This window comes from Terrapene carolina, unplaced genomic scaffold, assembly GCF_002925995.2.
Source record: "Terrapene carolina triunguis isolate 2854851 unplaced genomic scaffold, T_m_triunguis-2.0 Scaffold230, whole genome shotgun sequence".
Lineage (NCBI taxonomy): Eukaryota > Metazoa > Chordata > Testudines > Emydidae > Terrapene > Terrapene triunguis.
In genome coordinates this window covers 3,017,576-3,045,110 of record NW_020664581.1, presented here as the reverse complement: position 1 = coordinate 3,045,110, position 27,535 = coordinate 3,017,576, and the positions used below count along the sequence as shown (strand labels likewise).

The 27,535-nt window shown below is 59.1% G+C and overlaps 3 protein-coding genes across 3 annotated transcripts in view; 1 reads left to right on the top strand and 2 right to left on the bottom strand.

The window, feature by feature from the left end:
* NCAPH2 (non-SMC condensin II complex subunit H2) overlaps positions 1–388 on the bottom strand; it is a 27,903-nt gene extending 27,515 nt beyond the window's left edge. Inside the window, exon 1 of the mRNA XM_026656406.1 lies at positions 314–388. The gene's annotated coding sequence lies outside the window, so the exon portion shown is untranslated. The remainder of the gene's footprint in view (positions 1–313) is intronic.
* Positions 389–499: 111 nt separating this feature from the next.
* Positions 500–20,301, top strand: LMF2 (lipase maturation factor 2). The gene is made up of 14 exons (XM_026656376.1): positions 500–651; positions 4,037–4,290; positions 7,177–7,205; positions 8,371–8,567; positions 9,022–9,200; positions 9,953–10,091; positions 11,998–12,132; positions 12,593–12,698; positions 14,375–14,471; positions 15,416–15,598; positions 16,403–16,571; positions 17,416–17,527; positions 18,259–18,367; positions 18,778–20,301. Exons 1-14 carry the CDS (start codon positions 555–557, stop codon positions 19,129–19,131), a joined length of 2,160 nt encoding a protein of 719 aa, XP_026512161.1. The 5' UTR covers positions 500–554; the 3' UTR covers positions 19,132–20,301.
* A 96-nt stretch (positions 20,302–20,397) lies between these two features.
* On the bottom strand, positions 20,398–27,371 carry MIOX (myo-inositol oxygenase). The gene is made up of 8 exons (XM_026656401.2): positions 27,273–27,371; positions 26,283–26,445; positions 26,005–26,072; positions 25,362–25,471; positions 24,749–24,816; positions 23,573–23,622; positions 23,036–23,148; positions 20,398–22,369 (listed from the first exon to the last, which is right to left on the bottom strand). The coding sequence occupies exons 1-8, from the start codon at positions 27,369–27,371 to the stop codon at positions 22,261–22,263; spliced, it is 780 nt and encodes a 259-aa protein (XP_026512186.1). The 3' UTR covers positions 20,398–22,260.
* Positions 27,372–27,535: the final 164 nt, after the last annotated feature.

The following is a 27,535-nucleotide window of genomic DNA, read 5'->3' as shown; positions in this document are numbered from 1 at the left end:
CAGCTCTGCCCCCACCCATTCCCACAGCACCCCCCAGCTCTGCCCCCCTGTTCCCACAGCGCCCCTCCATTCCCACAGCACCTAGGGTTACCAACCCTCCAGGATTGGCCTGGAGTCTCCAGGATTGAAAGATTAGGGCATGTGACGGAACCTCCAGGAACACGTCCCACCCCTGACAGGACCCCCCGCCCCGCCCCGGTTCCCGGGCAAGACCGTCCCGGGGGGACTGAGGCACTGGGGTGACCGGACCGTACCACGGGGCTGGGCGGGGGGGGGGGGCGCCCCGGGGGAACCAGGACCGTACCACACTCACCCCGCAGCACAGGGGATTCGCTCCGCTCCGCCTCAGCCCCCGAGCCCCGCCACCATTTTGTTTTTCCCGCTCAGAGAGGTGACGTCGCCCAGCGCGCGAGGCGGGCGCGGTGACGTTGCGGAGGGGGCGTGTCGGCCCCGGCCCCGGCCCCGCCCCTGGCGCTGGGCGGGTACTTGGGAGCGCGCGGGCCGGGGACGTGTCGTGCGCTCGGAGGCTGAGTCCCGTTCCCGCCGCCCGCGCCATGGGGGAGCCGCCGCGCCTGGCCCGGCAGCTGCTCCTGGGCGGCCTGGCCGCTGCCTACGTCGCCGCCTTCGCCTCGCTCTATCTGCAGATACCGGGTACGGGGCGGGGCGGGGCGGGGCGGGGCGGCCTGGGCGGGTGCCCCCGTCTGTCCCGTGGGGGCTGTGGGGCTGGGCAGTGCCGGGGGGCTGCGCTGACAGGGCTGTGGTACTGGTGCGTGGGGTGGGGTCCCTGGGGGGCTGGGCGGTGCTCAGGGGGCTGCACTGACAGGGCTGTGGTACTGGTGCATGGGGGTGGGGTCCCTGGGGGGCTGGGCAGTGCCTGGGGGGGCTGGGCTGCACTGACAGGGCTGTGGGGGCTGTGGTACTGTTGCATGGGGGTGGGGTGGGGTCCCTGGGGGGCTGGGCGGTGCTCAGGGGGCTGCACTGACAGGGCTGTGGTACTGGTGTGTGGGGGTGGGGTCCCTGGGGGGCTGGGTGGTGCCCTGGGGGCTGTGCTGACAGGGCTGTGGGGGCTGTGGTACTGTTGCATGGGGGTGGGGGGCTGGGCGGTGCTCAGGGGGCTGCACTGACAGGGCCGTGGTACTGGTGTGTGGGGGTGGGGTCCCTGGGGGGCTGGGCAGTGCTGGGGGGCTGGGCTGCACTGTCAGGGCTGTGGGGGCTGTGGTACTGTTGCATGGGGGTGGGGTGGGGTCCCTGGGGGGCTGGGTGGTGCTCAGGGGGCTGCACTGACAGGGCTGTGGTACTGGTGCGTGGGGGCAGGGTCCCTTGGGGGCTGGGCGGTGCCCGGGGGGGCTGGGCTGCACTGACGGGGCCGTGGGGGCCTGTCACTAGCTCGAGGTCTGGGCTCACGTGAGGGGGCTTGGGGCCGCAGTGGGAGCGGCTGGCAGGGGGCAGGTCTCACCTGGCCAGGTACCATGGTAGGAGCGGCTCCTTGCCTGGTCCCTGGGAGCGCTCTGGCCAGCCCTCGCCCAGGCGGTGTCTGTGGTGCCCTAGGGCCGGCCTGGGGAGAAGAGGAGATGCTGGGGATGGGGTAGGTGACAAGGTGTCTGTTACAACTGACGGTGAGGGGCTCCCAGCTCTTCACGCTGGGCGGCCTGGGGGTGGGGAGATACCTAGTAATGGGCTGTGGTGCCTCAGTCGTCTCATCTGGGACACAAGGGATGGGCACGGCCCCTGCTGAGAAACCCATTGAATGGCATCGGTGGCTCCTGTTAGGCCTTGTGCCAGGACCTGGTGCCACTGGGGCAAAGGGGAAGAAAGGTGCAGGAGCTTGGACAGGGCTGGTGCTCTGGGCTGCTCCATGGAGGTGGGTTTGGGCATGAGGAAGAAGAGGAGCAGACAGAGAGGCCGAAGATGAACTAGGAGCGCTAGGAAGTGCTGATGTCCTGCCTGTAGTGGGGTCAGATGCTACCCTGAGATTCCATACACTGGGGAGGCGGGAGATGGGGAAACAAAGGGAACAAGTCAGTCGCTCCTTGAGGGAGGCTTGGCTCAGTGCAGTGAGGCTCCTGGACCAAAACAGAGGATGGGCAGTGAAGGCCCTTGTGGAGGAGGGGGAACCTCTGTTACACTTCATTGGCTCCTGTTGTTTTGGAGTGAGGGGGAGCAGAGCAGGTCCCAGCTGTAGGGCCTCATTCAGCAGTGACCCACAATGGCTAAGTGGCCAAGTTATGTAACTTGCCTCCGTCTGGTGTTCTATGGGATACACCAGCCCCCAGTGTAAGCTGGTGTATCTCCCCTGAAGTCCATGGGAGTTGGTTCCGCCTGGGCCAGATCTGGTTGGTGTCTGGAAGTGGTGGGTTGAGGTGTGTGACTAAGTGGGGAACGAGGGGGTTCTATCTAGGTGTGCATAGGGTCCCCATTGCCCTATTATGCTAGTACTCCTCAAACACTAGTATTTAATCCTGACTCTGAAGTAGGACAACATTATCTCCTCCCAAGACACAGACTGCATTGCACAGGAAGTCCAGCTGAGAATTGACCAGGTTCCCCTGAGTCGTAGGCTAGTGCCCTCCCAGTGCCTTCTTTACCTTGTACCCTCCTCCTGATAGCTTTTCCCGTTACCCTTCTCTTCTGTATACATTACCCATGCCCACAGAATGCTACCCTGCTCCCAGTTGCAGTACCCTACTCCTTATCCCACCATTGCTGCTGCTGCGTCTCTCTGGGAGCTGTGCCTGCGAATACAGGCTGTGCTTGATCCCAGGTTGCAGAGTTCTGTGCCGCTACCTTGGGAAGCGGTTCTTTGAGGCCTTCTTCCTGGCGACTTGGAGGAAGTAGCTGCTGCTCTGCCCAGCTGGTCCCTCCCTTTGCCCAGTACCTCTGGCCTCTGCTTAACCACTTTACTTGAGTCTTTTCTCTGTTTCCTCCTGTTTTCTGTTTCCTGCCAATCGCTGGCCAGGAGCTGGGCAAGCGGCCAAGTGCTCAGTCACTCCAAGTAGAGCTTTTAATCTCCCTAACTCAAGGCTCTGCTGGGGCGTAGCGGGGGGGGGGGGGGGGGGGGCTTCTGATGTTGGTACCTCTAAATCTGGAGTGGCCCCTAAAATCCACAGGGGGAGGATAATTCCCCCCCCCTCCTCCCTCTGAGAGTCCAGAGCTGCTCTAGAGAGTAAAAGAAAATGGCTGTGGCACAGTTTGGGCCCCCACCCTTGAAACAGTCATGTCCTGCAAGGGAGAGTCCCCTGCAGGCTGGGGAAGGAGAGAGAGTCAGTGCTCTGCAAAGACTAAAAGGCTTCAAGTCTGTTTAATGACAGGTTTCAGAGTAGCAGCCGTGTTAGTCTGTATCCGCAAAAAGAACAGGAGTACTTGTGGCACCTTAGAGACTAACAAATTTATTAGATCATAAGCTTATGCTCTAATAAATTTGTTAGTCTCTAAGTCTGTTTAAGGCCTTGAGCACATTTGGGTCCAGGTCACGTGGAGTACAGTGTGTTTGGGCCCTTACAACAGGTGTACGTGGTCCCGGCTGCTATACCTCTGCATGCTGCTGGGCCCACCTGGATGGAATGTGCATCACTCTGCTCTCCTGCAGCTGCTCCCCCAGTTGGCTGGGCAGAGGCCTGTTTTGCTTGGCGAGCAGAGTCCTTGTAACCATTCCACGTGAGCAGGCTTAATCGGGCAGCCCTGCAGGCTATGGCCATGGATCGTTGGGCAGCTGTTCACCTCAGGAGCTCCAGATGGATGTTTCCCATAGTGTGTGCATTCCCTCTCCCAGGCTCAGTGCCAGCAATGGAGGGTTGAATGTTGCTGCTGGGCTTCTGGACCTAGCTGTGCTCCTCTGATCCTGGCTCCTGGGGGGTGGCACTCAGTGGGCCCTTCTCCCAGGGCAAACTTGCTCACCAGAAAGGCTGGGTGTCCCTTGGGAAGGGAGGACTGCATGTTTCTAGCAGATGGATAGTTACCTGGGTGGGAGGTTGCTGGGTGTGCAACTTTCTTTCCGGTCTCCTTCTCTTCTCTTCCCCTTCCCCCCCCCCCCCCCCAGGACTCTATGGGAAAGATGGCATCCTGCCAGCCCGCAAGATGCTGCGTCTCTCCGGGAAGGGCTTCTGGGAGCAGCTGCGGGACTCCCCGACGCTGCTGTGGTTTGGCCCACGCCTGGGACTGGACACAGAACAGGGCATGGAGCTGCTGTGCCTGCTGGGTGTACTGATCTCCTTTGGCGCCCTGGTGCTTGAGCCCTTGCGGGACAGCCTCATCTTCTTGCTGCTCCGGATGCTCTACCTCTCGCTCTACCAGGTATGTGGGCACTGGGGGGTGTGGATGGAGCAGTGCATGGTTGGGGGAGTAGAGGCAGTCCCTTGAAGTGTGGGGGCAGGAGCAGACTTCTCATCTGTGACAGGTACATGGTGGGAGTGCCCTCCTTGCTGCTCTGCACCCACCCATAGCTTGGGCCCTAATAGAGCAGGGGGTTATCAGAGTCCCTGCTTGGGGCAGGGTTTGCTCACCTGGTCCTCTTCCCGACCTTCCCTGCTGTTCTTATTTAGCTTCTCGCTCTCTAAAGCAGCCCCGGTCGTCTCCTGTCAGTCCTCTTCCCTCACCTCTGCCCAGGGGCATGGGGTGGGTGATTTTTCTCTCCATAGCAGGTGTCGGTCTTGCCATCTCAAGTTGAATTCAAGTCTCCATCCCTGCCCCTGTTCCTGGTGGTTCCATAATGTCCCCCAGTTCCTTCTGGGGTTGAAATTCTCCATATTTGGTCTGTGACTATTGATTGGGCTTTGGAGTGGCCTCTTGGGAAGTGGGCGTGTCACATTCTCACCTGCTCTGAGCAGGAATTTTACTCACTTAAATGACTTGGGCTAGAAACATCATACTCTACTTGGCTTTTAAAAAAACCAAAAACCCCAAATCTCTTAGCTCCCCAAAGCAAGCCAGGTTTGCAGAGAATCACTTCGCTAAGCGCACCACCACTAAGGTCAGGATGTTGCACACAAGCGTAGTGGTGCCTGACATTTTTAGCACACTTAAGGGATCTTAATCTGCTGGTTGTGCTTACAGGCTGCCTGGGCCCAATAGCTCCTTATTGAGGAACTTGTGGTGAGAGTCAGGTATCCTGGCAGTTTGTAAGCATGGTTTCTCTTCCTTCTCACACCAGGGGAATTAAATGCAAAAGGCGGCATTTGTTGTATTGTATACCCTGAATTCCCTTGTGTAGGCAGCGTAGCTGAGTTAACCCTGTCAGTGCTACCTTAGCTTTCAGAATATCCTGGCTATTGAGTGTTTGATAGTTTGACCTTAACATTGCATTAATACTAGTGTGTTGCATTTAATTGCTGGCTCTGATCTCTGATCAGAACAGAGCTTCTCCCAGTTGTTAAGACAGGAGTCATTTCCTGGCAGATCTCAATCAAAAGTGATTCCTGCAGGGCTGGGTGCGGGAGCGTGGAGCTGGTTGGGTCCGTTTGGGACACTAAGCAGACCAGACATCTGGGATCACTGCATCCCAAGTGTTCTCCCCAAATCCATACACCTGTCTGGTATCCCTGTGTGCACCAAGCAGTGAGTGCTGACAGCATGCTCCAGCACTAACAGTGTGCTGATGTTATACTTGCTCCCACATAGGGCTCTGGCCCCATGCCAGCCAGCCAGCTCCCCATTGAGAGCCTGATGGGTGGTCCTGCCTCTCCAAAGAGCTCCACTCCAGTTCGGCTCAGTCTGACCTAAGTACTCTAATACCAGCAGCCGCCTCTGCCAAACCACCCACAGCTCGTAGCAGCCCTGCCAGTTGTGGTGGTGGTAGATGTGGAACGGGGGCAGGGTGGGGAGCTTGTACTGTGGCCATGAGTGCTGCCCCCAGCTGTGCAGAGGGAGTGAAGTACCCTGGCTGCAGCTTTGTGTAGCCAGGAAAAGCAAAGGTAAATGGGCTGTCCTCTTCACTGGGACGGTAGCTGCCTCTGGGCCAGTGGATGCTCCCTCGAAACAGGGCCTAGGGGAGGTGCTCTCTGCCTTCCAAACTGTTGGAGTTTGGTCTGCTAAGTGCAGCATCTCAGAGGCCCTCTCTGTCCCCAGGGCAGTGACCTCTGGGCTGAGGCTTAGGAGGACCATACGCTGCCTCTGCTGGGAGTCTTGCCTCCTTCTCACACAGGCCCCAGAGCCAAGCTAACACCTTATGTGTGTTGTACTGCTCTCTGGAGTGCAGCACAATTCACAGCTCTCCCTTCCTGGATTTGGGGATGTTCCACTTGCTGCCTCTTGCCTTTTAAGGTGACGTTGGAGAGAAACATCATTCCTCTTATTGGAGCCTCCAGGGCTCCTCCTCCTGGAACAGCACTGACTCAGAATCTGGCAGTAATCAAATCCCCTGCGTTTCTAGTATAGTGTTGGCATGTCCAAAGCTGTGGGCGAGTCAGGAGCTGACCTCTGGAGTCAGCCTGTTACACGATCAGTATTGATCTTCCTGCCCTATCTCTGAGCACGCTTAAAGCATTAGTGGGTGTGAGCGGTTAATAGCACCAGGGCTAGAGTCAACCATAGTGCAGGCTGGTATGGAGCAAAATTCAACTGCAAATGCCCATCAATCCTGACTCGCAGCCCCCTGCTATCCCAGCCCTGGGCTCCCCCAGTTCTGCTGCTACCCCTCAATCCCAACCCACAGTCCCCTTGTCCTTTGAGTCTTTCTTGGATAATCCTCTGGGTGCCAGGCTCGACCCAGACAGCCCATCCCATTGGAACAAGCCAGGTCTGAAGCAGACTCTCCTGAGAGGAGGCTGGTGCAGTAGTTCCCAGCATCACCTAGCCTTGTTGGTGCACACGATGTAGGTGTGTCCCACCCCCCCCCCCCCTCTCTGTTTTCCACCACACTCCTCCCCCCGCCCTCCTCCAATCCAGGCATTGTACTGGGGCCTTACCGTGGCCCCACAGCTCTTGGCTGTGTGACAGTGCCTGGTCTCAGTTCCCAGGGGTTGGATCGGGGCCTGTTGCCACAAGGGAGCTGGCATTGCTACCTGGAATGTGCCCAGGAGAAGATGTCTTCCCATGAGCCTTTGCACTCTTCTCCCCTCCAGTCTGGGTGGGATGGAGAAGACTGGAATGGGGCGATCCTGTGATCAGAACCTATTTGTGCCTGTCACTTCGTAATGCACCCTGGGTCACCTGTTGACACCCCTGTGCTCCCTCTCTCCACAGGTGGGGCAGGTGTTCCTGTACTTCCAGTGGTAAGTGACTCTGTCTCCCCAGATCTACATGTGGCCACTCATGTTGGGTTGTTCAGCCCTTTCCAAGCACAGCTTCAGTTCCCTGGCAGGATGGGCCCCAGGTGGAAGCCTGGAAGCCCCAGCTGTATCCTGCAGGTGTTCACATGACCTCTTGTATGGCTGCACCGTAGCTCTATAGGGGTTCAGAGTGGCAGGTCTTGTGCTGTGCTGAATCAGTCCAGGGAAGCGACACTGAAGCACAGATCCCTGCTCCGTGCTGCCTGGACACTGCTCTCCTGACTCAGTGTAGTCGGGGGGCCTCTTGTTCTGGGCATTCCTGGGAACTATCTAACATGTAAATCATACTTGGTCAGGTGTGCCAGGAACTGGTTCTGACTGTTACCGCCTGGCACATGCTCCTGGGCTGCGGGGAGGTGGCCGTTCTCTTTCAGGGTGGATGCTGTATGTCTAGGTTTGTGCGACTCCTGTTTCCGTATGAATGCTCGCTGGGGCCGTTTAAACAGGCATTGTGGGGAGTGGGCCACAGTTTGACCTATTTTCAAAAACCACGCCAGTATCATGCTAAAGGCAGGGGAAAGACACTGACTCTGCAGTGATACCTGAGACCATCAGCTTGGTGAAGATCACCTCCTCTCTGGGGAAGGGGGATCATCAGCTGAGCCTGGAGAGTCTACCCTAGCAATGGCCACTGCTACCCCTAGGGGGTTGTGTACAAGTGGTGGGTGAGTGGTGGGTGAGTAGGATTGGTACCTCATCGCGGTGCCAGTTCACCATTGGTGACCCCCTGGCTGTTCGTGGGCAGAGGTTACAGCTCAGGTGTATCATGCCCTGCATTGCCGCCTCTGGGGGCTTGGTCGCAGTGCAAGCTCTGGCTAGTGCCTTGCTGACCCCTGGACGTGGGCACTCTGTAGGAGCCGTCTGGGCAGTCAGCACTCTTGTGCAGCTGTGCATGCTGTCCTCATGCAGGTGGCTAGAAATGATTTGCAGCCAGGTGAAGCAGCCTGACTGTGACCTTTCAGACCTGGCCTCTTGGAGGCTGCCAGGCAAAGAGGCAGGTGGAGGGGGCCTCTGTATGCAGCCAGGGCAGTTGAGGGCAGGTTGGCCCCAGCAAACAGGGAGTCTCTGGCCCCTCTGTCTGATGCCTTGTGTGGTGTGCTCCCTGCAGGGACAGCCTCCTCCTGGAGACAGGCTTCCTGGCCGTGCTGGTGGCCCCCCTGCACCTGCTGAAGTGGCGCTCCACAGCCTGGCGGCCACACGACAGCATCACCTTCTGGCTGATGCGCTGGCTGCTCTTCCGCCTCATGTTCGCCTCGGGGGTGGTGAAGCTGACTAGCCGCTGCCCCACATGGTGGGGGCTCACAGGTGAGAGGCCTGGCATGGCCACTGTGCGGGGACGGCATCTCTGTGGTCAGCCCTTGCACTCCTCCCCAGTACCCCTGGGGGTGGGGCAGTGTCACTGACCCTTTTCTACAGGTTGGGTGGGCCATAGAGCCTGGATGAGAGAGCGGTTCCTGGCTCTCAGCCCACTAGGCCATGCTGCCTTTTCCAGACACTGACAGGGTTTCCTGCCCCAGGCCTCATGGCAAATGAACTGCTAACCCTAACCCAAGTGACTTGTGCAGGGCAGCACTTTATATTGTGCTCAGCTTGCTCCAGCATCTCTGCATATCCTTGCGTGGCCTCTATCCCCACATGGTCCTGGCCTCACCCGCTCTCTGAGCCACATCCAGTTATTACCCTGCACTGGCTCCTCCTCCTTCCCTGCCTGTGTCTAATGAATCCCCTCGTGGCCCTGATCCCGCTCTCTCCCCCCCAGCCCTGACCTATCACTACGAGACCCAGTGCATCCCTACGCCAGCTGCCTGGTTCGCCCACCAGCTCCCTGTGTGGTTCCAGAAGTTCAGCGTGGTGGTCATGTACGTCATCGAGATCGCTGTGCCCCTGCTGTTCTTCTCCCCCATCCGCCGCCTCCGCCTCTTCGCCTTCTACTGCCAGGTACGTCCACAACCAGTGAGGGCTGGAAGGCTCCAGATGCACCGCTGGGGATAGGAGCAGGAAAGAGAGTTCAGGGGCCTAGTGCTTTTCTCACGTGTTGTCCCGTGGGAGCCATGAGTTCAGATCTTGCTCTCAGGTATAAGACTTAGGGGACGGGAGACCAAGGGGGATACAATGGAAATGGGCATCCCTGCAGTCTGTTCCCATCATGCATTGCAGGCTCACAATGGTCAAATGCCAGTGACTTTGGACCTGTCAAGTTCTGGGCCCAGAAAGTGGTTCTCCTGCCTTGCTCACTGGAGGCAAAGGGCAGCAGAGCCTCAGACTGAAGGGTGCAGCTTACAAGCCAGATGAGTTCCCTCCCCTTGCAAGGCCGGACAAGGAGGGTCCCCATCACCTCTCCCCTGGACACCTGCCTCTCATGCCATGATCCTGGCCCTTTGGCAGCTGGTGCTAGCCAGAGGGATGGTAACCCTCTGGAGTCTACAAGCTGCCTCCTAGGCTGAGTGGCAGGCAGTGCCAGTGTGGGGCTGCTCTCCTGCAGGGAGCAGGACCCCTCCGTGGGGGACTGTTGAGAGTGGAGGCCTTTCGGGCAGGGAGCCTGGGAGGCGGTGCATGGGAAGGGATGTTAGGTGTTTCTCTTGGCACTTTGTCCCCGGTCTCAGGATGAGAGGTGCTGGGGATGCCAGGCCTGTGCTTCATGCTGTGATGGGACCCTAGCCATGGCTCTGACTTCCTGCCCTCCCCTGCAGGTCCTGCTCCAGCTGCTGATCATCATCACAGGCAACTACAACTTCTTCAACCTGCTCACCATCGTCCTGTGCTTCTCACTGCTGGATGACGAGCACGTGGGGCTGTGGCTGGGGCGCGGCAAGAGGAGACCCGCCAGCGGTGAGTCTGTGTGGGTTAGGGCTCTGCTGTGGTCTCCGCTCACCTGGGATCAAGCTGCTCCATAGAGCACAAGGTGAGGTGGGTCCTGCTCTGGGGCTGGGCAGGCCCTGGGGCTGATCCAGAAGTGGCAGAGGGGGAGTCCTTAGCAGAATTCTCAGTGATCAGTCTCATGTGCTGTGCAAGGAGCTTGCCCTGAGCCCTGTAGCAGGGGGGCAGCGCCCTGGTGCAGACAGCAGATCCTACAGCAGACTCAGCTGGGCTATTTTAAACTGCCCCATAATTAACTTTCAGGGGGCTGTAGGTCTAATAAACACAGCTGCATTGAAACAATCCGGGGTGCTGTGGGGTGGGCAGGAATTGTGGGAGAAGCACATTGGCTGCATGCATCTGCTAAAAGGATGGTCAGAGAGAAGGTGGGTGAGGTAATGTCTCTGTCAGCAGCAGAAGCTGGTTCAGTACAAGATAAGCTTTTTGAGCCTCCTGAGCTGTTCAGGTCTGGAAAGGTACTCAGGCCGGGTCCACAGCGGGAACTTCAATTGGCATAGCTACATGTCTCAGTGTAGAAAAGTCCTCCCTTGAGAAACACAGCAATGCTGACCTAACCCCCAGGGCAGACAGCACTTGGTCAACAGAAGAATTCTTCCCTTCAGCTAGCTACTGTCTCTCCAGGAGGTGGATTACCTACGCTGGCAGGCGAAGCCCTCCTGTTGGCGTAGGTGGCGTCTACACTAAAGCTGCTGCAGCAGCGTTTTATGTGTAGAGGGACCCAAAGTGTAGCCATGCCCAGTGTCTCGGGTAAATGTTAGCATAAGGAGTTAACACACATTGTAAGAGTTGAGGGTGCAGCGAGCCGTTAACACCTCTTCAGTCCTAGGACAAAAGAGTTAGTAGGTCACAGATTGTTGTAATGAGACTTAAAATTAGTGTGTCTATTGAGTTCATGATTTTTAGTGTCCAGCAGAGTTCTGAATTTAAGCTCCCAGGCTCATCTTTGGAAGGGGCTGTGCAGGCTTCCTTTGAGGACAAGGACTGAGAGCTCAGGTATGGAGTGATCACTTTGTGAAAAATGTTCACTTCAGGTGATAGGATGTTTTTCTTATCATTTTTCTGCATGAACTCATTCAAGAGCATTGTGATAGGTGTTGTGGCGTTTGATACTCTGGATGAAGTACACCATGTGTTGTGATAAGCCTGCGTAGGGTCTTGATCATCATAGCAGTGGCGATATGGCTGCAGGTTTTGCAGCTGTTCTGGCAGGGTCTGGTGCCGCTTTGAGTTGGCGTGTCCTTGGCTGCAGGGGAACTTGCTTCTTCTGATGATGGGTGCATGCTTGAAAGCTACAAGAGGGGGGTTGGGAAAGGTTTCTTGTAGGATGGGGTCCTAATCGAGTCAGGGTAGTAATTATTTGATGCCAGTATGAGTTCCAGTGTGGGGTGGTAGGTTACAACTAGAGGTATGTGGTCAGTGGGTTTTTTTCTGGATTGAAGCAAGTTCTCTCAGGTTATTAGTGTGGCTTGTTCCATGATGCGATATACTTCTCTGGTGGATAGGTCTTGCTTGGTGACGGTGGTTTTAAGTGTGTTAAGTTGTGCATCCCAGACTTACTCCTCGGAGCATGTTCTGTGGTACCTGAGTGCCTGGCTGTAAGTAACGGATTCCTTGCTATGTCTGGGGTAGCTGCTGGATCTGTGGAGGTGGCTGTTTGTTTGAAGGATGGGGAGCATTAACAGTGCCACTCAAACTACCATTTTTGGGTTTCAGAGTTAATAGTTAAGTGGGGCCCCCATGGCACAATTATGCTTCCCTTGGAGCTGTTTCAGGCTCTCATCAGACTCTGGCAGACAGCATTGTGCATCAGTTCCACTCAGTCCTTGTAACATCACTTGTTTCCTCCTCTACCCTGCAGCCTGGCCTCCAAGCCTGCTGTCTGTCCTCTCCACGCTGCTGGAGCTGACTGTCTATGGGTTATTCATCTACTGGACTATCCAGGACTTCGGCCTGCATTTCAACTGGGAGAAGCAGCTCATTGAATCCAAAACAGGTGTGGTGCTTCCTCCCCTCACTGCAGGGTGGGACTGCATACACTGTCCACAGCCGGGCACTAATGTGCCCTCTGGCTGGTATTCCATCTCTTCTGTGATCCCCTCTGGGCCCTGCAGCTCAGCCAGGAGAGTGACCCTAGCAGGACACAACCTTGAGCAGCTCCTGACCCAGCTATCATCCAGGCAGCATCCTGGCAAGGCCCCCCTCAGGTCAGGTGCAACTTGGCTGCCCAACCCTCTTACTTGCCCAATGGCAGAAGTTGGTCTGTGTCCTGGTGAGCCTGTTGACTTTGGCTGAGTGACTCAGAACGAGCCACCTTGTTGCCAACAGTGATGCCCCTCGGTGCCTCTGTGTCACATGACCTGCACTCCTTCCTGGAGGAAGGGGGTGATGTGTGGGTCCCCCCCTTCCCTGCCCAGGCACTATCTGACTCCTGTGGTTTTACCCCTCCTCTCTAGCTTTCACTTATCATGACTTCATCCAGTGGCTGAAGACCGTGACTCTCCCGGTAGTGGGGTTGGGCCTCCTCTCCCTGGCCTGGGAGATCCTCTCTGCCATGTACAGGTGAGCCACTGTTCCCGGGACAGCCAGGGTCACTGGCTGGGGCAGGCTCTGCTGCTTGCTGTGCCTCTGAACTGAAGGGGTTTTGTGGCATGCATCAGTGTTCTGCTGATCATCCCCTCCTGAAGCTGGGGGGAGCTGCCCTGGAGGTGCAGCCATGGGGTATGGAGGGGTAGAACAATGCAGCCAATCCATGCACAGCTCTGATGGCATATGACTTGGAGCTAGAGTACAGGGGGTCTGAGGGAATTGGCACTCCGATCAGTGGGGCAGGCTATCTGCCTGGGGGATCCTCACAGCTCCTGGTTTTTAGCGTGATCTGCAGTCATTCTTCCGCTCTACTCTGCTCTGGTTAGGCCTCAGCTGGAGTATTGTGTCCAGTTCTGGGCACCGCATTTCAAGAAAGATGTGGAGAAATTGGAAAGGGTCCAGAGAAGAGCAACAAGAATGATTAAAGGTCTTGAGAACATGACCTATGAAGGAAGGCTGAAAGAATTGGGTTTGTTTGGTTTGGAAAAGAGAAGACTGAGAGGGGACATGATAGCAGTTTTCAGGTATCTAAAAGGGTGTCATAAGGAGGAGGGAGAAAACTTGTTCACCTTAGCCTCTGAGGATAGAACAAGAAGCAATGGGCTTAAACTGCAGCAAGGGAGGTCTAGGTTGGACATTAGGAAAAAGTTCCTAACTGTCAGGGTGGTTAAACACTGGAATAAATTGCCTAGGGAGGTTGTGGAATCTCCATCTCTGGAGATATTTAAGAGTAGATTAGATAAATGTCTATCAGGGATGGTCTAGACAGTATTTGGTCCTGCCATGCGGGCAGGGGACTGGACTTGACCTCTCGAGGTCCCTTCCAGTCCTAGAATCTATGAATCTATGAAAAAATCCCTGCATTCGGATCAAGAGTTTAATGCTGTAGCCACTGGACGCCCTGGGAGAGTCTTGTCAGGTTGGCTCACGGGCTGATGAGGCACTGCTATGCTTAACCTTTTGCCCATAGCTTCAGGGGCCCCATAGGGTCAGTCTTGCCTGCAGAGTTAGCTGGAGTTGTCTACACTCTCCTTACCCCTCTCCGGTTAGCCTGGCTCGAGTGAGAGCAGCCACACTGCTTAGAGCACTCGCTGCTGTCTACACTGGCGTGGCGCAGCACATGAGTGCAGATCACCAGGGTTCCTAGTGCTGCAGTAAGCTGCGCTGCTCTGAGTTTTTTTGCAGGGTATTGTGGGGGAGCCTGTCTGCCCCTCTTGGGCACACAGGGGGGCAGAGGAGAGGCACTGGTGGGCTACCTGCACTCAAGAAGAGCTAGCCTGCAGCACGCTACAGAACGACTGTGCTGACAGCTGATGAGTTGCACTAACTGGAATTTTAACCTGTACCCCCTGCCGGGCCAGCAACGCCTGTGAAAAGCCCCACTCCTGTGGGTTAAGGGCTTTGGGGGTTGGGGATGGGACTAAAGTTAAACTCCAGTTGTCTTTGCTGCAAAGTCTCTAGTCTGGCACAGAGCTAAGGGCTGCTGCTGGCAAACGCTTTGTACAGCGGTGTCGTCTGTCAGCCTGGCCCACTCAAAATGGGGCAAAGTCTGCAGCCCTTCCCCCAGCTCTGCTTCATTTCCAGGCGTGTGGCTAATGGGGGACTTTGGCCCTGTCTGCTGACCTGTCCCTCTCCTGCCTCCCCCACAGGTGTGCCTGTGTCCGGGGCTTTCCCTGGAAGTTCTGGGCTACTCTCCAGTGGGCTGTTTTCACTGCAGCAGCAGCAGGGATGTTTGCCGTCAGCCTGGTGAGTGGGCGGGATGGTGTGGGGCAGCGGCCTATCATGTCTTGTGTGGTCTGGAGATTGGGGGTTGGCTAGTCACTCCCCTTCCATACCTAGTACAGGCCAGGCAGGGTCACTGCATGGGCTGGTGCCTGGTTCCTGCAGCCACCCTCTAGGGAACCCTGGCTGGTAGAGGGCAGGCAGGGTTCAGGTTGCTGTGGGCACTTCAGGAAAAGAGAAGGCACCACCCGCTACAATGCAGGGTGCGGCTCTGCCTCAAGGCGTTCGAGCCTCTGGGTCAGCGGGCATGCAGGGTGCAGGAGGGACAGGAGCATGGTTAAAGCCCCAGGTGATCGGATCATGCTACCTAGCTCTTGCAGCTCTAGCTTCGTTGCAGTCTCAGACTCTGACTACTGGACCCAGGCCCACACCCTGAGGCACAGTAGAGGGCACTGCCAGCTGCTGTGGGGGAGCGCATTGGCGATGCAGCAGGGCAGAATGACCTGTGCTGGGGAGCAAAGCTGTGAATGCTGCCAAGGCTGCATCCTGGCGGCACTCCCCGCTGGTGAGGCTGGTTTCCAAGGCAGTCTCAAATGTTGGAAGGGCCACTGGTGCTGGAAGGCTGGCTTGGCTCTGGGGAAATGCCATGTGACCCGCCCACAGAATCCCCACCATGGGTAACAGGGAGTCCGCTACTCTGCTGGGTAACTGCAGGACCGATTTAGTGATGCCCTGAGGTCAAGGGAAAGCTCCATCTTCTGGGCGTTGGCTGGCACTCTCCTCATGGCTTGGGTGGACGGCATTGGCTATTGACTGCTGCAGACACCAGCCAGGACTGCTTCCTGCTCTGTTGGGCAGGACCAGCAGATGAACTGGCCCACTCTGCCGTATCCCTGCTGCTGCGTCGCCCCTCCCCGGTGCCTGTTGCATGGGGTGACTGAGCCGGCCTGTTCTCTGCTACCTCCCAGGTGCCCTTCACCTACATAGAGTACGAGTCGAATGGGAAGCTGTGGCCCAGCATCCACCAGATGTTCGGTGCTGTTGACCGCTACCAGCTGGTGAACTCATACGGGCTCTTCCGCAGGATGACGGGGGTCGGAGGCCGGCCAGAGGTGGTGGTGGAAGGAAGCTATGACAAGGAGAAATGGACGGTAACTCGCTGCCACGCCCTGCCAGTGATCTCATGCAGCTGCTGTAGCTTCTCCCCTGGGGGGATACATCTGGGAGGTGCAGGAAGAGGGGGTGGAAGCCTAGGTTAACCCCTGAGACCCAGCCTCTGATGGACATCAGCAGTGAAATCAACACTAGTTAGCCCCATTGGCGCCTTCCGGAGCCAGTTGGCCTTGTTTCCCTGGAGAGGAGGTGACCGTCCAAGCCCCAGACTCTGGGATCCTAGGAATTGGAGTGACATGCTCTGGAGGTGCTGCTGGGATGGATGGACCAGCTGGTGCCCCCAGTCCTGGCCCCACAGTGCCTGAAGGACTGGCAGTATGGCTTCTTCCTGGGGCCCTGAGACAAGTGCTCCTGCTACAGGCAGAGCAGGGTGCTGTGGCGCACTGGTCAGCGCTGATCCAGTGCATTGCTAGGAATGCTATACTGGGTGAAATGTAAAATGGAGTCTCTGACCACTTGTGCAATGCAGCCATCAATGAGCCCTCCTAGCAAGAGCCGGCTGTCGCCCCATTTGCAGCTTGCCCTTCTGGTCTAGACATGGCATCCTTCACTTCCTGTCCTGAACTGTTGTGTTGCTGCTGTGTGCTTTTAAATAGCTGCTCTGTCCCACCCCAGAGGTGGCTGCATTTAGGGATGGGGCAATGATGTTGTAAGTGCTTTGGGGCACTACAGGTGGCATCCTCATTCCAGCCATGTTGGTCCAGAATGTTCAAGCCCCATTGTGTGTGGGGTGAGGTAGCAGTTCAGAGGCACCTTTGCCCCATTCTCCTCTGTCCTTGCAGGAGATTGAGTTCATGTACAAGCCAGGGAACGTCAGCGCAGGGCCTCCTGTGGTGGCCCCGCACCAGCCCCGCCTCGACTGGCAGATGTGGTTTGCGGCCTTGGGGGATCACACTCACAGCCCCTGGTTCACCAGCTTCGTCTATCGCCTGCTGCAGGGCAAGAAAGAAGGTGAGGGGGCCATGCATGCCCAGCCACTCTGCATCCCAAGCTGAGCTTGGGGCAGGCGCTCTCACCCTGCAATCAGCCCCTCACCCTGCCCACCCAGTAAACTCACATGGTGCCCTAGGCAGAGAGCATTACTCTGCTTTGTCGACCGAGCTAGTCACTTCAGGGGGCTGTGGGTTGGGGCTGAGGGGCACCGGCAGAGCTGTGTGCATGAGAAGTCTGGGGCTGGGATCGCGGGGGGAACTCTGGGTCAGGATTGACATGAGCAGAGCTGTCTTTCATACCACTCCCTGCTTGCCTCTTTGCCTCAAATTGGCCAGCGCTCTGAGTCCCTTGCTGCTTTCCTGCCCCACATCCCTGGTGCCGTGCAGTGCAGCCAGAGCATGCCTGTGATAAGGCAGTCCCAGCCCTAGGCCTGCCCAGATCTGGGAAGCCACTCTCCCTTGGAGGGCAGCAAGGGGCCTCCCCGTGTGAGCCCGGCAGCTGGGGTGTGGTAGTAAGGCATGCTCCGCTCTTCCTCCTCCTGGGGTCCCCACAGTGACGGGGCGGGGAGTTAGCTGCTCCGTGCATTGTCGTGGGAGTTCACTCCTGCTGGAGCGCTTGGCCCAGGCTCCGGTAGATGCCGCTGCATTGGCTGCTCTGGAGTCGTGGCCTTAAAGCTTCTCTCTACAGCACCGAGGGCTAGAAACCCTAATGTGAGAGCAGAGACTCCGGTGAGATCACCAGGCTCCACAGGCTGGGGCCCTTGGCATGACCTTGATGCCTGGCATTAGTACAGCTGGGCAGGAGGAGCAGCCTGGGGTAAAGGTGTGCTGGGGCCCTGTGCTAACTCCTCTGTTCCTGGCAGTGATCCACCTGGTACAGGTTGACGAAACTAAATACCCATTCAGCTCACGGCCGCCTGCCTACATCCGAGCCCAGCTCTACAAGTACTGGTTCACGGAGAGCGCCAAGGACGGGTGAGTGATGCCAGTGCCCTTTGCCATCCTCCTCCATCTGAGGGGAGGAGGAGCTGGCTTGGGCAGCAGGCACAGCCCGCTGTCCCCAGAGCTCGCCCTGCCCTGCTTATTCTCATGGCCAGCATTCCCTGCTGGGTAACATGTTAATGACCTGGAAAGAGGAGGGGGGGGGCAACAAGAAAGCAAAACTTGCCGAGGATGCTGTTCTTTAGGTTAGTCAGGACCAGAGGGGGCTGTGAGGAACTCCAGAGACCCAGCCAAGCCAGGGGAATGGGCAAGAGGCGAGCCAATGCAATTCAGTGTTAAATGTGAAATAATGCATGCTGGAGGGAAACATTTTAATCACTTAACCGGACAGGGCTCTAAATGAGCGGTCAGCCCCTGAGATGGAACTGGGTGACAGCTGTCTACACAGTGCAGCTGCAGTCAGAAGCCGTTAGGATGTGTGAGGAATGGGATGGTGAATAATGGAACTAGAGCTGGGTAAATACTGACACGTGTCCTGTGTATGGGTGGGGAGACTCTTGGCTGCAGAGGTCCTAGCCACTCTGAGGCCACTGCCTCCCAGCCTGGCTTCTGCAGGTGGAATATTCTGGTCCTTATGCAATAACCCTTCAGGGCAGGGCCTGCTATGCCGGCAGGGCAGCTCTCGAGGAGTGGGAGTTGGGACCACGCCTGCTGCTCAGCATGGCTGATCTGAGCAACTCCTGCCTCTTCTCCCTTCTCTGCAGGGGCTTCCCCCGCCAGTGGTGGCGGCGGCAGCGCGTGGAGGAGTTCTACCCCACTGTGTTCCTGGGAGACCCCAATCTGGAGGCCATGCTCAATCAGTATGGGCTGAAGGTAGGATTGACAGAACACCACATCTGGGCTGTGAGCCATACGACTCCTGGGCACTTCCAGCAGGAGCCATACAGCAGCGTTCTTGGAGCAGGGAGGACTGCCTGCCATGGGGTTGGATTGCAATGTGTCCCCCCTGTGCACGCACACCTTGTACATCTGCCTTGGCATCACCTCTGAGCAGCAGAGCCCCACATGCCCCTTTGCCGTGGGGACAGGGCTATTTCATGGCCCTGTGCTAAGAGCAGGCGCTCGGCAGTGCACCTCAGCGAAGTGGTGATGGAGGAATTGAGTCCCTAGTAGTGGGTGGTGCCCGGGGCAGGGACCGTCCATAGGTTTGGTGGGGCAGTGGGGGCTCCGGCAGCCCCGCTCTGTGACTGCATCTGCACTCACATCTCTTCCTCTCCGTGCAGGACAAGGCGCCCCTGAAGCGCCCTACAGACGCCTTCCTGCCCACGACTCTGCAGCTTATCCGGGAGCTGAGCCGCCCCTACACAGGCCCTGCCGTGGTGTGGTCGCTCTACCTCACCGCTGCCACCATCTGCCTCCTGCGAGCGCTGGGCAGCAGGACGCTGGGCAGCGCCCCCAGCAGCCGGCACAAAGGCTCCAAGCGGCCTGATGTGGCAGAGGGAGACGGGGACCATGCGGGCAGCGAGAAGAACGGGCAGGTGAGGAAGAAGGAGGCAGAGGAGAAGGTCGAGGGCAGAGCCCGCGGGGCTGGAGACGCCCCTTCCGATAGCCTCCGGAGCACCAAGAGGAAGAAGTAGCCCCAGAGGTGCCAGCCCTAGACCCCCCCCCTCTTTCTTCCAGGCAATGACTGATATGACCTCTGCTCTGAACTCCTGTCTCTGGGCTTGCCGCTCGCGCCTTGCCTGGTTCCTCCTAGCACTCCTGTCTCCACAGCCAGACGGCAAATAGATCTTGTCTGCTCCGGCCACAAGCCTCACTGTGGGGGCCCATTGGTTATCAGCCTCCACCCCCGTTGGCTCCATGTTGGCCTGGGCTTTCCCCGCATAGCCCCGTGGATCTGAGCTGCCTGCTCCCTGGGGGGCTGCTCTGCCTCCGCTCAGCACGGGTGGCATGTCGCTTACACCCCCGTCTGCCCAAGGAGAGGCCATGCCCTGACCTACCCCTCGCCCACCCTGCTGGGGGTGGGGCAAGGGGCTGAGGAGCAACAGCTGTCGTCCCTTTCCCTTAGGGCTGCAGTCTCTGGACACCAGTGTGGTCAGTCCCTTCCCTCCCTTCCCTGCCTGCTCCTGGCCCCGCTGGGGAGTTTACTGCCCCTGAGTGCCATGGCTCGTACATCCGGTTATTGCTGCTGGACAATGGCCTTATTTTGCCCACAGAGCTGGCCCTTACTGCTGCGAGGAGAGCTGGGGTTGGGCTCCTGGGAACAGGGATCCCTACAGCAGACCCAGGGCGAGGAGCCACATAATCTCCCCCATGGTCAGGGGCTCTTGGGGTGAATTGCCCCAACCTGACAGATCTCCAGCTCCTAGGGGCTTTGTAACATGGGCAGGGTGGGAATCCTGGCTCTCCTCCCAGAGATGCCTTTAGGCAAAGAGCCATGGCCCAGCTTGGATGAGCTGCAGGCTCCGTCTATGCCCAGCCCTTCCCCTTGTGCCGAGGGACAGCAGTGACGTGCTCATTGGGCCTTCTGCCCGCCTATATGGAAACCATGCCATCCTCTCCCCTTCCACTGCTGCCTTAACGCTGCCCCTCCTGTACCAGCCTGCTAGGGGTGGGGGCCGCAGTGCTTGCCCAGAGTTGGTGGGGGAATCCCATGACCATGTGCAGCGCGTTCAGGGGTACGGACACTGTCTCGCTCTCCCTGGCCCCTCCCCTGGGCACAGGGCCTGGCTCGAACGTGCTTCCTGGCAGCTGTTAAGGGTGGAGACGTTTCCTGTAACTTTCTAAATAAAGCCTTTGACATTCCAGCCCTGCCTCCCTTCCTGGTGATGGCAGTGGTTAGCCCCTCACCCAGGTGCTGGCACATCCAGCCTCATCGGGCACAGGCTGACAGTTCCTGCTAGGCTGCCCCAGGTTGTAATACTAATCCCCGGGGTGGGGGGAGGTGCGTACATTCCCTCCCCCTCTGAATGCTGAGGCCAGGATCCTTGGGCAGCGGGGCCCTGGAAATGTAGCTGCGGAAACTGCAGAGGGGGCTGCCTGGCTCAGGTGGATCTGGACTAGCCGCTGTGTGCACTGCCCCCTGTAGCTGTGCTGGCCGCACAGCCATGGGACCAGGATTTCTGCCCTAGCTGTCTCCATGACACCAGTGTCCCCATCCTAGCCAGAGAGCTGCCTCAGCCCTAGTGTAACCATGTGAGGTGCTGGAGCCAGCTCCTGTTTTACCCCCTCTGGGGGGCAGCTGCTACAGCAGCTGTGCTATAAAAACCACCCTGCTCTTCTAGCCCATGGTCTCAGCGCAGAGCCTCCATGTTCTTTGGCCTTGGGACCTGTTTCTATTGTTCTGTCAGGCCTCCGTCCTACTGTACTACCTCCTGCAGGCTGCTGAGCGTGCCGGGGCAGTGCCAGCTGTCTTTCGCTGCAGCTCTAGCCTCTTGCATGGCTTCAAGTGGCCCAGCTTGTGCCGTGGGGCCATGGACCCTTCACTGCCTGCTTAGAAAGCCACGTGCACAGCCCTGGGGGAGAACAAAGGAGCCTTGGGGCAGGAGGAGATGCTGCGTGTGCAGGCCCAGAGAGCAGGCACTGAGGTGAGCTGCAGGAGGGCCTTGGGCTGAGCCCAGAGAGTCTGGGGTGGGCTGGGGCTGGAGTAGATGGTAAAGGCAAGAGGGCGCTGCTCCCCAGAGTCAGAAGCAGGGGCGTGGGGGGAGAGGAGTCAAGTGCAGGCAAAGGCTCAGCAGGAAGAGGTGCCACTCATTACTGGGGCAGCAGAAAGCTGGCATAAGGAGGCTGGGGTCTGCTGCAGTCTGTTATCCAGCTCGGAGCAGGTCAGCCTGGTGCTCTGAGTTTGCGCTGGAGCCTTGGGGGCCAGGGCAGGGTGCGTGTTGGTAGCGAAGGAGGAAGGGCAGGGGCAGGCGGTTGGTTGCAGAGATGCTGAGGTGGTGGTGGCAGCCCCCCTAGGAGGAGCAGGAGAGCTAGGCCAGGGGAGATGAGTTAGAGGTGGCCCCAACATGGTGTGTGGGGAGAGGCTGAGGCCCAGCATCAGCTCAGTACCCCCATCCCCCTTGCTGTGAGGCTAGTTCTGCGGGGCTCTGCAGCATGCATGTAACAGATCCAGCACCGTGTACACTAACAACCCATTTATTGAGTTCTGAGAACGACCCCCAGCACAGCGGCGCTCCTGTTGAATAGGAGATTACACACGGTCTTCCGTACCCAGCCCTGGCTGCAGAGTGCTAGAAGCTCTGAGCTGAGCCGGGCGCTTTCAGCTGCTTGCTGGTGCCAGCGTGGGCTTGTGCAGGGGCAGAGTAAGGAGCAAACCAGAAAGGTGCTTTGGGGAGGGAGCAGTCTCTCTTCGCGAGGGGTGGGACAGCTTGGCTGGCCCCAAGACGGGAGGTGGTGGCTGCAGCTTGGTCTTTGCCTATGTGGCATTCTGCAGTACCCGGACCTCAGCGAGTGGGAGTGGGGAATAGAATGAGAAATGTGGCAAGGAGCAGAACCGTCTCATCTCGCCGCTTCCACCTGCATGTGCCTTCCCCGGCCTGGGGATCCTGGCTCCTCTAGCAGCCCAGCCCAGCTGCAATGGCTCTAGGGGACCTCCTTGCACGCTGATTGGTGGGGGAATGCAGAGCCAGGACTGAGGGTGGCTGTTCCCCGGGGCCTGGAGGCTGGCTCCTGTTGTGCTTGGGGATTGAGCTCATCCAGCCGGGTGAGGGTAGGGGACTGGTGGGGATGCTGCCTCAGGGGCAGGCAGGTACTTGCTCGGCTGGTCACCAGCACAGCTGGCCTGGGCAGTACTTGTCAATCAGGGACTGGTAATACGGCTTCAGCTGCGTCACGTCAGGCAGATCCTCGCACTTGGTGTAGAGATCAAACTTGCTGCAGGGAGCAGGGAGCAGAAAGCAAAGGCTCACCTAGGCTGCTCCCCTTCTGCTGTCCCTGCCCCCCTCACCTCCCAGGAACCTGGCAGCAGGAGGGGGACCAGCTCAGCTGCTCCCCTATGGCAATGGGGCAAACATCCCATTCCCTGCTGACTCCAGCCTCTCTCTGTTCCATTGATCTCAAACACTGCGATTGTCAGTCTGGAGCAGCCCCGAGGTCCCCCCAGCCCTGGATCCTGTCTCTAACAGGGGAGGGAACCAGCTGTGCCAGAGGAAGGTGCAAGCACCCTGTAATAGAAGGCGGGGGGAGGGGAGGATCCCACATTAGGTCCCCTCCTGCTCTCTAATAATTGGAGCACAGCTCAAGCCCAGAAGCTTAATATCTGTGCAAAAACATGTTAGCATCAATAACTATGTGTGTTCCTATTGTCCACATAAAATGTCCAAGGCCTGCGTGAATCTTAAATTTTTGGCCTCAGTAACTTCATGTGGCAGAGAGTTCCACAGCTCCCTGGTACTCTGTGTTGGCAGGGGGGGAGGGGGAGATTTCCTTTTATCAGTTTCAAATTTGCTGCCGTTGCTTGCATGGTCGCGATGCCCAACCTCAGTGGCTGGCTCAACAGCCCCTGTCCCCTTCCCCCTGCCCCAGGGCTGGGGCACGCACTTGAACTCCTTGACCCAGGCCAGCATGCGCAGGTCCTCGTTGCTGCACAGGTGCATGTAATCCCCGCCCGTGTGCCAGGGGTAGAACGAGTGGAAGCGGATCATGTAGAAAGCCTGCAAGAGGAGAAAGGGGTGAGAGGAGCAGCATCGGCCCGGACCCACCCATCCCACCAACTGATACAGCCCAGCCCAGGGGGCTTCTCTCCACTCCCTGGAGCCAAATCTCCCATTTGTGTCCCCAAGGCTTTTGGTGCCTCCTCCTCAGAGCATGCAGGAGGGGGTATCAGCGCCATGCCAACGGGGCATCAAGGAGCAGGTGGAGGCAGAGGAACGGGACTGTGAAGACTTCCGGTTGCATAACCCAGCTGGACAGCAGGGGACAGCCCATGGGGCAAATGCCCAGCATGCTGTTCCTGGGGGCGGCAGGAGACAGTCCCCTGGCTCAGCTGGGGGACAGGCATGAATCAGTTCTCACAGCCACATACCCCCGTTTCACCCCCCACCCCAAAAAAACCTCCAAAGATCCCCAGCCACTTACCTCCTCGGGGAGAGCAAAATTGTTGAATTTCATGACTTGGTACATGTACTCTGAGGAGAGAGCAGTGTTAGCCCTGCGAGCCCGGGCACCCAGACTACCTCCAACACCCTGTCCCAGCCTCTCTGCTCACAGGATACTCCTACCCGTCTCGGCGTGTGGCGGCTGTGCCAGCCAGAAATGAACCTGCAGTAAGGACTGCATGCAGCTAGCTACGTGCGCCCAGCGGAAAACCAGGCCCCGGGTGCCTCCTGCTGGGCACCCAAGGTCACTGCCCACATCTGACATTATTAGCCCGGTGCCAGGCGCTGCGCAGATCAGTCAGGGGATGGAGCACCCATTGCAGGAGCTGACAATGCCACAGAGTAAAAGCAGGGTACGCGTGCCACCTGAGGGCAGAACTCCTGCGTTCTGTTCCTGGCTCTGACAGTGATTTGCAAGGGGACCTTGGGCAAGTCTGTGCCTCTGTTTCCCCAGCTGTGAATGGGGGATACACAAGTCACGCACTACCTACTGGAGCACCTCTGTTAGCTGGCAGTAGGCTGCTATCCTCTGTGGTCCAGCCGCTAGCCGGCAACAGGAGAGATGCTTTGCAAGGGTATTCCATCATAGTGCCCTCAGCCCCTGTGGACAGGGACGGGCCGCTGGGGGGAAGATCCTGATTGCCGTGGGCAGGGGGCGAGCATCATGTGTCTGGAGAGCTGCCCCCGGACTGCATTTTGTTCCTCTGATACCTGGCTGCGCTTTGGCGGAGGCTGTTGGCGGGGGAGGGTGCACAGGCCAAGGGAACAGCAAGGTGAGAAGAGGGCCAGGGAGGCAGGGCCCCACGTGCAGGAGGTGGGGAGGGGGACAACGGGACAGGAGAGGTGGTGGGTTTGGGAGCTGCAGGTGGGAGGGGGGGTGCAGCTGTGGCCCTGGGATGAGGGGGATAGTGCGAAGGGAGCCCTATGGGACACCGACCGCAAGGGGCAGGGGAAGGTCCCCAAGGAGCAAGATGAGGGAGAGCCGGGAGGAGAGGGCAGCCGAGAGCTCCAGGAGCAGGGATCTGGTGCATTGACCCTCACCCTGAAGGGGCCCTAGAAGCAAATCCCCCTCCCCGGCTCCATTCTCCAAGAGGCTTTGGGAGCCAGGCCCAGCCCTCGGCCGCAGCCAGGAGCCCCGCGCCGGGCACGCCCTTACCGTCATGGCCCCAGGACATAAGCACGTTGGCCAGGCCGCAGTGAGGCTGGTAGATCCCATACTGCGTGCTGAGCAAGAGAGAGAGACAGTCAATGGAGCTCCCGGCGGGGCCCCAGCCCTCCCGCCTCGTCCCCTCTCCTTGGGGGAGCGCCCTGCAGGGCTACAGGGCACTAGCGCTGGCTCGGAGCCGGCAGGGCAGGTGCCTGCAGGCGGGTGCAGAACATGGGCCGTGGTAACAATCGGCCAACTCAGCATGTTAATTGTTGGGGAAACTGAGCCCCGCACCCCCCATCTGGGGGGGAAGGAGGGCAGGACGCAGACCCGCCCATGTGGGGCACTACGGGGACTCGAGACTGCAGCTGTGCCATTGGAGGGGGATTACACCTCACCCGCCCCAATGCCCAGCTGCTCTCACCACCCCAGGCCCAGCTCTCTGCTGCTCCAGCCCGCAGACCATGGGAGGCTGCTGGGTGTAGGGGCGGCCCTGGGGCAGAGCCATCCCAGTGGGAGGCTGCCCTGTAGGGTGCGGTGTGCCTAGGGGTCACTTCCTAGTGGGATGGGACCCCCAGGGCTCAGGGGCCCGGGGGGGGGGGGGGGAAGGGGTAGGACTCACTTGTACAGGGGGGTTTTTGTGTCGGGGTTGTCGTGGAAGGTGGAGTCGCTGAAGACGACAGACTCCTGGACCCTGCAGCCCACGGGGAATGTGTCGCCCACCACGGCCCACTGCAGAGAGAACGGGGAGGAAAGGGCTCACCAGCCATGGCCCAGCTGAGGGCCACCTGACCCAGGGTCCTGGCTCCAACCATGGTCCCTTCAGTGGGTAGCTGAGGGTGGGGGAGGGTAATCTGCTCCACACCAGCCCCATCCTGGGCTCTCGTAGCCACAGATCAGCATTAACTGCAGTAGCTCCAGATCTCCATGGGACCCACGGACACGGCCCTTCTCTCTGAATCTTGCTGGGTGCTTGGCCCGTCCCGCTGGTCGGGCTCTGAGCTGGGCACCAGCTGTCCTGGAACACACAGCTGAGGAGCTGGCCAGGGGCTGGGGGGCGACCCCCGCTGGCTCCCCTTGCAAAGGGCTCTGTGTCTGACGGGCTCTCTGACAGGTGGCCTGCATGCAGCTAGCCTCTTAGGGCATTGCCCCCCTCACTCCCCCTCCCCTGGTGATCCCCAGGGATCACACGGGTAACCAGTCCGGCTGGATGCATTCGACCCACTCCCCTGCCTGGAGCACACGCTGCCTCCGCGGCTGCTCACCTGAGGCTCCCCGGCCAGGGCCAGGACTTTGCCCATGTCATGCAGCAGCCCGACCAGCTGGAACCAGTCTGTGACAGAGAGAGCAGAGAGGGGTCAGCCTGGGGCTGGGGTGGGGGCAGCCCGCTGGCGGGGCTGTTCGGCAGCAGAAAAGCCCACGCTGGTTTCTCGTCCCGGAGCAGGAAGGGGGTCGGTCCCTACCTACCCGGCTCTGCAGAGACCCCCGCTGGGATCCTGCACCCAAGCCCCCCAGTCCCGGCGCACACATGGACTGGCCCTACCTTTGTCCGGGTGGGCCCGGCGGATGCCCTCGGCGGTCTGGTACGCGTGGTAGGAGTTGGGAAAGTCCACGTCCGGGTCCGATTCATCCACCACGTTGTCCAGTAAATCCAAGGCCTCCATGATGCTCATTCGGTGCTGGGCACAGGCCCCGTACTCTGCGCCCTGGGGACAGGGGAGCTGGTGAGGCCCAGCTCTGAGCACAGGGGTCACTGCCAGCTCCTGGGGCCAGAAATGGGGCGGGAGAATGTCTGCACCAGCCTCACTCCCTTGGCTGGGGTCCCCAGGGGCTGTCGGGGGAGCAGTGTTCCCTAAGGGGTTCTGGGCTGGGGAGGGGGAGGGAGGGGGCTCCCGTGGGCAGGGGTTCCCAGGGACAGTCGGGGGAGCAGCGTTCCCTAAGGGGCTGGGGAGGGGAGGGGGCTTCCATGGGCTGGGGTTCCCAGGGACTGTCGGGGGAGCAGCGTTCCCTAAGGGGCTCTGGGCTGAGGGGGAGGAGTCTCCCGTGGGCTGGGGTTACCAGGGACTGTCGGGGGAGCAGCGTTCCCTAAGAGGCTCTGGGGAGGGGAGGGGGCTCCCGAGGGCTGGGGTCCCCAGGAGCTGTCGGGGGAGCAGCGTTCCCTAAGGGGCGCTGGGCTGGAGAGGGGGAGGGAGGGGGCTCCCGTTTGCTGGGGTTCCCAGGAGCTGTCGGGGGAGCAGCGTTCCCTAAGGGGCTCTGGGCTGGGGAGGGGAGGGGACTCCTGGTGGGCTGGGGTTCCCAGGGACAGTCGGGGGAGCAGCGTTCCCTAAGGGGCTCTGGGCTGGGCTGGGGAGGGAGGGGGCTCCCGTGGGCTGGGGCTCCTGGCGAGCTGGGCTGTGGCTAACCCTTTCCTAGACACAACCGCTGGAGAGTCATAGTCCCCTCTCAGGAAGGGGCTGTCTGAGCGTCTCGGGGGGCTGGGTCAGCGGCGCTGGAGGGGCACAGGTGGGGCTCTGTGCGTCCCCAGGGGACGTACCTTCTTCCGGACAAAGTCCACGGTCTGGTGCGTGTGCATCAGCAGGTAGGTGTTATACACGCGATCTAGCAGCGGCCCGGCCTGGAACAACACACCCATGACTCAAACGAGAGCCCAGGCCTGCTACTCCAGCCCCAGCCTCTCCAACAGGAGGTAGATATGGAGTTCTGGACATGGGGAGCAGGACAGGAGCGCTGGCTGTGGGAGGAGCGCCCAGCTATTCCAGTCCTGGTCACTCCCAGCAGGGGGCGCTGTGGGGCGGG

Coding starts and splice junctions, on each gene's coding strand:
- LMF2 (XM_026656376.1), top strand. CDS start 555: ATGGGGGAGCCGCCGCGCCTGGCCCGGCAGCTGCTCCTGGGCGGCCTG. Junction 12,133..12,592: donor GCTCATTGAATCCAAAACAG/GTGTGGTGCTTC, acceptor CCTCCTCTCTAG/CTTTCACTTATCATGACTTC. Junction 16,572..17,415: donor GCTGCAGGGCAAGAAAGAAG/GTGAGGGGGCCA, acceptor TGTTCCTGGCAG/TGATCCACCTGGTACAGGTT.
- MIOX (XM_026656401.2), bottom strand. CDS start 27,371: ATGGGTGTGTTGTTCCAGGCCGGGCCGCTGCTAGATCGCGTGTATAAC. Junction 25,472..26,004: donor CCCTGGCCGGGGAGCCTCAG/GTGAGCAGCCGC, acceptor TTCTCTCTGCAG/TGGGCCGTGGTGGGCGACAC. Junction 24,817..25,361: donor ACAAAAACCCCCCTGTACAA/GTGAGTCCTACC, acceptor TCTCTTGCTCAG/CACGCAGTATGGGATCTACC.